The 9996-nt window shown below is 35.7% G+C and overlaps 1 protein-coding gene across 7 annotated transcripts in view; it reads left to right on the top strand.

Moving 5' to 3' along the window:
* LOC109542913 (apoptosis-resistant E3 ubiquitin protein ligase 1) overlaps positions 1-9996 on the top strand; it is a 24440-nt gene that overhangs the window by 4405 nt on the left and 10039 nt on the right. Inside the window, exon 1 of one of the 7 annotated variants that reach the window (XM_048666078.1) lies at positions 5362-5725. The exons of the other annotated variants lie outside the window; for them this stretch is intronic. Coding sequence (XP_048522035.1) covers positions 5647-5725 — 79 coding nt within the window. The 5' untranslated portion in view covers positions 5362-5646. Of the gene's footprint in view, positions 1-5361; positions 5726-9996 lie in introns of those variants that run through there. 7 annotated transcript variants of the gene reach the window in all.

The raw sequence follows: 9996 nt of genomic DNA, 5'->3' as shown, positions 1-9996 counted from the left end.
TACAAAAGAAGTTTGGTCAGGAAGATATCTAAACTATAATTCATACGCACCCCAAAAGTATAACAAAGCGTAATAACTGCACTTACGGATAGAGCTATAAAATTATCACACCCAAATTACAGATCAGATCTGAGCAGAACAGTGTAAGCCTCCAAGCAAACCACTTCTGTAGATGCAAGCCACCTGTGCTTGCTAAACGTTCGGAAGAAATTCTATTTCACGGCGGCCTGAAAACTCACCAGTTTCCACAATTTTTTACTCCCCAAACTCTTCTTGTTAGTCAACATTGAAAATGTGCACGATTCCCAGTCAGGTGGTTGCCTTATTCTTCACCCTGCAATCTGGAGATCCAGTGACGTCACTGCGTCGACTTGCCCCCAGAGTCCCGGCGTGCCAGGCAGCTGCAGCAGTTGTTAACGGGACTCTGGATCGGTAGCTGGATCCGGATCAGCGACCACGCGAGCGCTCGCTCCGGGTTACGGAAAACTTTTCCAACTTTGCGTTTTCGTTTGTCTCTAAAGTTTTCTTCATTGCCCATTTGCGTTGCTTGTTGCTCTTCTCTGTCGATGTTCATTTGCGCGTTTTTTCCCGGATTTAAGTGGTCCCAGTCTATTGGTAATTTTTTCCCACTCTTGGGTTCGATTGTTCACATTTAAATATAATTTTTGCTTGGTTACCTGTAGGTAAGTTTTGCTGCAGGATGGTCTCGATTACTTTATCCAGGAAATTGTCGAGTTTCCAAGAACTGATTAAAAACCCCCAATATTTCTCTATTTGAATGTTTGCATGCAAAAAATGGTGTTCTGGAATATTTGGTTTTCACACCCTTAAGCCTTCTTCGAGTAGATCATTGAAACGGATTATTGTTCGTTATTTCGGTTTATTTTAGAAATTTCTAAATACAACAATGTTTCTATAGAAAATCCACACAGACCCAGACACCAGACAGAAAATAGTCTCCACTAATCCATTAATATTAATATAATAGATGTTTGATACGCTCGCACTGAAGTGTCAACAATGTCACGAAGAGAGTAAACAATTGACTGTCAGTTTGAAAATGCCTGCTTTTCATTTGTTGTGTCATTGTTGACATTGCCGCTTGAAGCCATTAAGAATGGTCAACTTTCACAGCCATCTGAGGTGGTTGTTTAATAAATTCTCGTTAATTAAATTTTGACAATTATATAAAGCATTAGTTCTAGTATGTTGATTATATGTAGATCGCGACATTTTTTTAACAAAAACAAACTAAAATATACAGGGTGCTCCAATTAACTATAGAAACTGAAAAAATGAAAAAAAAAAAATGAATGTCTGTATGAGTTTCATTTCTGTAAAGGCCCCATGAATTATTTGGTCACGTTGTTCTCAAAAGTGCACTTGAAAATTAATTCGCATTTAATCCATCTCAAGTACATATTGACACATACAATTAAATATTTTTTTAATTTAGCTTTTTCGGTGTTTTTGGTCGATTTCCATTCGAATCCGCCGCTAAATTTTATAATTTTTTAAATGAATTTTAATAAATTAAATTATTACGCAGATAATTTATAGAGAAATTATGACTGTGAAAGTTTCGCCTTACAAACACTAGCCCTTTTTTGCATCTTATGGAAACAATTTCTTTCCGGCTTTATCAGCCAGGGCCAAAGGCATTTCTTATAGAAACATACGCTTTATACCGGTTTTGTTTAAGTTTTTTTTGTCTCTTCATTCCGATAAATGTACGTAAAACACGGGAATAAAAACCGATAGTATAAAAGCGCTTCAAAAAGTTTCGTTTATCTACTCCACTCAGCTTATGAAATCTTTAAAAGGATCTATTAGCGATCCTTTGTTGCAGACTAATGAAGCGGGAAGATTCTATTTAAGTTTCACCTAGTTTCAAGATAAAAACATGAAGATTAAAGTCATCAGGATGTACTCTATCCATGTGATTTCGAGCATCTCGGATGTTTTGTTAAAATATTTGGATCTTACACAACTGCGCCATTGATTATGGGGATTAAAGTTATCTGGAGTTAGTCGGCGCCGTTTAAGGTTGTTTTTCAAATCTATCGGATGGAAATTGTTGCCAGAACATGACTTTTTTCAGATGAAAATTGAGGGTTTTTTACAAAAATTCGCTCACTTCTGCAGAGTCTCGGGTGCGTTTTTTGTTTGAATCGGGTGTAAATCTCCATTTATTTTGATACTACTGTGAATTAATTAACTGTATGATTTTCCGATGGATCCGGAAAAGGACTATTTTTTTGCCGTTTTTATTCCGTTTCGGGTTTTCATAGAGTTTTTTCTTCCTGTAAAAACATCCTCCCAGTACTCCTATATTTCATGTAGACTCTCGAGTATAATAATAATTAATCTTTGAAATGCTTCCTTAGAGGGCAGGCATATTAAATGGCAATCAATCTCCCCGTATTCAGCTGGAACGATTTATCAGCTTTTCAGGTCCATTATCGATAGCGAAATTTCATATCCCGATTTGGCTGGAATCCGACTTAATCGACGGCTTAATGGATCACTTAACCTGCGACTGATGCAGGGAATATTAATTATTTTTCTGACCTTCTCTCATTCATTTCTTTCAGGGTGTTTTAGTGGGTTCAGTTGTAAATTCTTACTTTCATGCTCTTACTAAGAATAAGATCCGGTTCTTCTAATGTTCCCGTTTGCTCCACAGAAAAATTTGGAGTGATCCTGTATATTTAGTGCTTGCGGTATAAGATTGCGGGTCCAGAACTATTGTTGCCACACAAGTGCGCGCTCCGCTTGAAAATTTCCCAATTTCTCGTCCAGAGCGAGATGCAACCTGAATCATTCATCAACAAGAAGACATTTGATTCTGTAAAACTTGAAAAGTTCATTCGAATCGCGTGGAATCCTGATTTTTGCTGACTTTGTAAAAGTTTAATCGAAAATGATGTATTCGTACAACTGCACCCTGTGCTTGAAAATATCGTAACTGCTTCTCTAGGGCCGGCGGGAGCTTGACATTTTCACAGTCTATAGATCATAGTTTATTCTGGAAACGCTGAAAATCCATTTAATTCGTAGTAAATTGTACTCTGTGTTTGAAAACAATTTTACTTCTCATATAGAACAAGCAGCACCTTGAATCTGCAGTCTATAGAAGACCTTCTATTCTATAAACCCTGAAAAGTTCATTTAAATCGCATGGAAATCTGATTTTTGCGGACTTTCTATTGGTTGACCCTAAAATGAACGCATTCGTCCAACTGCACCCTTTGTTTGAAAAAATGGTAACTTCTCGTCTAGAACTATCAGTGATTTGAAACTTTTGCAGTCTATAGAAGATACTTCATTCTAAAAACCCCGAAAATCCCATTTGAGTCACAGCAATTTCAAATTTTTGCGGATTTTCTAAATGGTGCCCCAAAACTTAACGTATCCATCCAGACAGATGCGCTCTGAGTTTGAAAAGATTCTTACTTTTCATTTAGAGTAAGCAGCAACTGGAAACTTTCGCAGTTTATAGAAGAATCCCGAGTCTCAAAATGCTGAAAATTTTATTCAAATCCCACTTAATCCGGATTCTTGCGGCATTGAAAACGTTGTCCCATAAACCAACAACTGCGCTCCCATTTGAAAAAATTGTATATTTTCATCTAGAGCTGGCAGCAACTTGAAACTTTTCCACTCTATAGAAGACACTTGATTCAAGAAATCCTCAAAATTTTAATCTAATTGAACCAAATTCTGATTTTTACGGATTTGATAAATATTGGCTGAAAATTAAAGTTTCCACGCAAAAGCACCCTCTGATTGAAAACATCGTAACCTCCCCTAGGGCTGGCAATAACTTGAAACTTTCGCAGTTTACAAACGATAGTTAATCCTGAAAACGCTGAAAATCCCATGCAAACCGTAGCTAATTCTGTGTTTTTTTGCGGATTTTGAAAATGTTGGGCCAAAAATGAACGTTTTTACACAATTGCACCCTATGTTTGAAAACATTCTTACTACTAATCTGGATCACGCAGCAACTTGAAACTGCTGCAGTCTATAGAAGACTTTCGATTCTATCAACTGTGAGAACTTTATTCCAATCGCGCCAAATCCTGTTTTTTGCTGACTGTAAAGGTTGGCAATGACGAACGTATCCATAGCACTTGCGTGCACTTGTTTGAAAAAATCATAGCCCCTCATCTAGAGCAAGCAGCCACTTGAAACTTTTGAGGTCTATAGAAGACATTTGATTCTATACAGCCATAAAAATCCAATTCAAAGCAAAGCAAAATAAAATCTGATTTTTGCCGATTTTGCAAATTTTGGCTCAAAAGTGAACGTGTCAACGCAACTGCACTCTGTGTTTGAAAACATTCTTTCTTCTCATATAGAAGAAGCAGCAACTTGAAACATCTGCAGTCTCTAGAAGAGTTTCTATTCTACAAACCCTGAAAAGTTCATTTAAATCGCATCGAAATCTGATTTTTGCGGATTTTGTAAAGGTTGACCCAAACATGAACGTTTACGTGCAACTGCACCCTCTGTTTTACAAAAATCATCGTAATTCTCGTTACGATTTATCATTATCTAGAGGTAACTTGAAACTTTCGCAGTATGTAGAAACTACTTTATTCGGAAAACACAAATAATCTATCAAAATCGCTACGAATTCTGATTTTTGCGGATTTTTCAAAACTTGGCAGAAAATTGAACGGATTGACACATCTGCATCCTGTGAGTAAAAACATTCTAACTTCTCATTTAGGGCAAGCAGCAACTTGAAACTTTCCCGCTCTATAGAAGACAGTTGACTCAAAAATCCCTGAAAATGTCATACAAATCGCACCTAATTCTGATTTTTGCACACTTTGTGTAGTCTTTGTAAAACAAAACCGGTACGCTTTGCAACACTGGGTTTGTGTTTTTTTATTTTGAGGATTTTCGTAATGGAGAGTTGCATTGTGGAAAGTATTTTCGAAAAGTGCAGCAACAGTAAACAGCAAATAGAACTTTTCCGAGCAAATTTAGAGTTTTCCTGAAATATCCAGCGGCGGGTAGCCAAGCAACCAAACTTCAGACAAATTTTGTCTTCTGCAACCTAAATATTCTAGTGCTTGATTCTTCTTTTACTGTTAAACCTTCTTGTTGATTGGTATTAAGGCATTCTTGTAGAGAGATAAAAGTTTGTCAGCCCAAGTGTGAGGAATCTGTTTCGGAATCCATCCGCTAAATTCCCCGCAGTATATTTATCTCAATCTAAGCCCGATATAAGTGAATGCCGAAAATCTATGAGGGATTTTATCCGCAAACCCATCGTGCGATTTGGAGTAATCCCAAAACCCCCGGTTTGAGCAAACCTCCGCTTCTCTCGGCGTTCGTTTTTTTTTCCATAGGATTATGGCGATCCTCTTGTAGGATTACGGGCGGGTTTACGTAAATTTTATTGTCACCCTTATAGCCAACCAAGCCCCAACTGTTTGTGCCTGGGAACTAATTAAAGGGCAACACTAATTAGCGTTTAGCTGCCATGTTACGCGATTAGCCATCCACCATAGTACAAAGATTCTTTGATATCACGCGCAACGTATCAAAACGGTAACACATATCGAAGTGGATTCGTCAATTAATGCCTTGGATGTGCTGAAACTTTCGTCCACACCGATTATTCACAATATGTCCAGCCTATTTGAGGAGGGCAACGAAATATGTTCGATTGGAATGACTATGCAACCGTCCAACAGTGTGTCTTCGGGTAAGTATAAATCAATCAGGAATCAGCAACTTTTTACGCTCCTAGATGTTTTTTTTTTCAATACATAAAATGCCTTTTATTATTTTTTTGTGGAGTTTCTATTGCACACTGGTCGAGATGTGTTAGTGTAATTTTTCGCTCAGAAACGCTGCGTCACATGAAAATGAAACCATGATACTGAAATGTTATTGATTGAAAGGTTATTGATTGAACTTGATTGATTGAATAGGCCTATAATTGTGCGAATAGCGAATATGCAATAAAAAGTTCGGCATTCCATTTAAAAAACGTTAAGTTTGGTCTGCCACTTGAATTTGAGACGCCCTGTATCAATTGGTCTTATCTTAAAATAAACTAGACGTTAATATCAACAACTTTTGTATTTAACATTTTTCTCTAAATTTCAAATTACATGCAAAAACGGGGTGGTCAAAGTTCAATCAATAACCCTGTACTATTTTTTTAGGAGGAGTTTTTAACATCCCATGAAAGCCTACAGGGTGATTTTTTCGTAAAATTTTCACACTTGATTTTGGAATTGGAAAGCATTTGCGACTTTAACTCTGAAACATCCTGTACATTCTATATTTTGAAGTTGCATGAAAACATCATCGATTTGGATTAATATTCCCCGAATACGCACTTTGTATTTCTCCTGGCCTATTCGAATGTATTTAAATACGCTTTTTTTCGGTCCCCTGGGGGAAAATACGTAGTTTCGTCAACATGTCAAAATGCAAACGCTCCCTGGTGGCTAAAATTACTTTAAAAAACATACAACTGTTAACTTGACATTTGTTTTGTTTTGTTGTGTTTTTTTCATTCAATTCATTGCACTCTGTTACAATTGCATCTCTCACTTTTCGGTTGTTTGCCAACCCCTATAGATAGACAAGTCTGACACGTCTCAACTGTCACTAGGCAACGAGTAATTTGACGGTTCGCAGCGCAAATATCAAACCATTTTGATATGTGACAGTGGAGTAACCATAGAGAAAGTAACATAAGTATTATAGAGGAAAAAAACTTATTTTATTTTCTCTATGTAATGTGTAATATTCTATTTTCAATCAGAAGAACGTTTTCTCGCCTAATAAATGTTTGGGAGTTGGTTTTTTTGTGCGGTTTTTGGAGAAAAGAAAGTTTTTTGCGTGGTCTCATTGTCACTCATCTATTTCATTTAATGTGTCTTTTCTAGAATAGACTAGCTAGACAGGTATGTTTTGCTTTATATTTTTGACGTTTTTGTTTTTTGACTGAAGAAACTCCCAAAAATATACCAATTTCGCAAATTTTTTACAATTTTTTTGCCAAAAACTTTTCAATAATTAATTCGACACTTTAAGTAGATGAAATGGTATCTCAACTTTGAAAATATCGCAATAAATATCGGTTACATTGAAAATTATTACTTTAAAAGTAATCTTTGAAAGTGCTGGAAATTTTTCACGATTTTTAGCCTCTTAAAAATCAAAATTTAACTGAAATTAGCTTATACAGGATGTGCCTGTTTTTTAAGCAATGTTTTATCCTTTCACATTAAATATGTACAGGGTGATTCAAAACTGGCGTCATTCCTTTTAATGAGTAATAGGGGCTCACTTGGATGGTACGAGAAAAAAATTGAAATTTTTTTCGATAATTTTTAGAAGATATTAACAGTTGAAAATCGAATTTCAAGTTTGTTATTAAGCATTATTTTGAAAGTGCTTCATGTTTAATTGGAATCATATTGGAATACTTAAGTAGTCAAAAAAAACTTACTGAACACATATAATGATTATGATTAATTAATATAATTAAATAAATATTAACCCAAATAATTATTATAACACACATGATGTTTTCGTAATTTGTAAACAAATTAATAATTCGAGGTTATGAATTTCGAAAAAGATTCCGTCATTCAAGGATTCCTGTTTAATTTACCGTTTATCCTTGTCTATTTAATTGTCACTTTCTCTATTTATCCATGGTTACCGGAGTTTTAAATAATTACCAAGCAACAGGTATTTACGTAATGCTAATTAGGCAGATTACCTTGAAAAACATTGGTGCCGTTTTTCTAATATAGTTTTCTGCAAATTTCTCAGTTTTAAATAACAATTTATTTTTTTACTATTTTTTTGTACTCCTAATACACCGCCAAACAACACCTCCAGAGGAATGACGCCAATTTTGAATCCCCCTGTATGAAGTAATAATTAACCTATTTGTAAAAAAGACGGTAAAAAATCGGTTTTATAATTGTCGAAAAATCCTGGAATTTTGAACAAAATCAAACAGAAATAATCGGGAGGACACAGTAAGAGGAATTACAATGGCGAAAGACGCAAAATGCATATGTTTCATGGATTAGTGGAACAGGCATCAGCACCTTACTAGCGCTAGTCGTTCTTGGCCACGTTCTGCTTTAATGGATATAAAAAAGCTGTTTTGCTGAAAAAATTTCCGTGTTGCATAAGAAAAAGTACACTCCTCGCAAATGCTAATGGCAAATAACTACGTCAATGATTTCCAACTAGGCCAAAGTGGCACTTTCTGGCTTCCTCTGCCAAGTTTCCAATTGACCTTTCCAAACCTTTGGCAGCCAGATGGCACAATGAACATGGCACAGACTACAGATTAATTAGGAAAGTGGCTGACGATTTTTGTGATGGAACATGGAAAAGCGCTACTACGTAGGACGCATAGAAACCAGCAGAAAAGTGGCGAAATGTTTCTTTGGATGAAACTGGTCTTTTTAAGCCTACGTGCGTCTAGACAGCTTTATGTCCCATAAAATCAATGGAAACCTAAATGGGGCCTGGACCTTATCACTAACAACACCATTTTTTATTCATATAGTGTTTGCCTCGACCTGCTAACCTGAGAATCGATTTTTATTTTATTAAACATAAATGGAAACTGTCCAGATCGATTGCATGTGGAACGTTTAACGTTAATTATTCACGGATAATGGAAAATCGATAAAGAAAACAGCTAGAATTTGAGGCTTATCGCTTTCCATTGCGCCTAATGGATTGAAATTTGCATTGTGGAGCAGTTGTGATTATTAATGATACCAGTGGGAGTCCTTGTTTGTCTAAAGGCTGTGGTGTAATAGTGCTCTAACTTTTGCATGGAGTTTCGTTTTCGCTCTATGGAAACTCTCCTGTTTGCTTGCCCCGGTTCTGCAGGTTTAAATTTTGTCCATGTTTTCGTTTCAATGTAACACATCGCCCTTTATCAGCGCGCAAAATTTCCTGAAAGAATTTATTAAATTTCCCGCATTGTGCCCCAAAGGGAGAATTACTAGTTCGCTGGCGGACTTAGTTTACATGGCATGCGATAAATTATACAGGCGCATTTTATGTTTTTAAATGAAGTTTTTTTTCATGCAAATGTAGCCTTGTGAATCATTTGTTAACGAGGAGCGGTTTAAGGGATTTATGCAGTTTTTGCTCATTAATTTCTGGGGTAAACGTTTTATTTAGAGCAAAGCTTGACTACTACTAAAAAACTTTTTTTTTAATTAATGAAGTATTTGAGGAACTTATTCTGAAATTTTCGAATAAAACGGACGAAAATATTTGTTCTTAACTTGGCATCAAGGAAAAACGCTGAGCTTGAGTTTCGATAGTCGTAAATTATCCTGATTTTGTTGGACAGATGGAATGCACCATAGTGAAGGAGTACATAAAGCTGAGGGTTAAGCTAGCGAGAGAGAAGAACCGAAAATGTTTTTTTTTGTAACTAGATGCAAAAGCTTAAAGCTGGTTCCAAAATTAATTCAGGTGAGGAGGAGAGATTTTAATTTCGGGAGAAAGCAGAATAATGTTTTTTATATGCAAGTTTTAAATATAAAAATCAATAAGAAAATTATAGATAAGTTCTATATTGTTGAGGCGGATTCATTTTTTTAGAAACTTCTTGTTGGGTATTTCGCCTCAAAAATGTTTGTCTTTAAAAAAGACAGAATTTCCTCACGTCTTTTATTACAGATTGATAAATAGTGCTCCTATTTCGCAATAAGAACAAATTATTTATCGAAAAGTAATCAAGAACTATCACCTAGAGGGTATCCTGCGACACACTTGGGCTCAAGCTGTAAGAGAAAATTCCAATTAGTAAAGAAATTAATTTGAAAAATTACCTTGACGTTTCGATAGCTATTTTCTGCAATCGTTATCAACAGAACCTAAAAAAGAGTATGTTAATAAATTGTGTAACAATAGTAGGATAATACAGTATATGAAAATTCGCTCTGATAATTCGTCTGTGCAAATTGT

Source organism: Dendroctonus ponderosae, unplaced genomic scaffold, assembly GCF_020466585.1.
Source record: "Dendroctonus ponderosae isolate FM_Combo_2020 unplaced genomic scaffold, Dpon_F_20191213v2 Dpon_F_20191213_1, whole genome shotgun sequence".
NCBI classification, from domain to species: domain Eukaryota; kingdom Metazoa; phylum Arthropoda; class Insecta; order Coleoptera; family Curculionidae; genus Dendroctonus; species Dendroctonus ponderosae.
The sequence above is the reverse complement of the archived record's forward strand: the minus strand, read 5'-3'. Positions and strand labels throughout refer to the sequence as shown.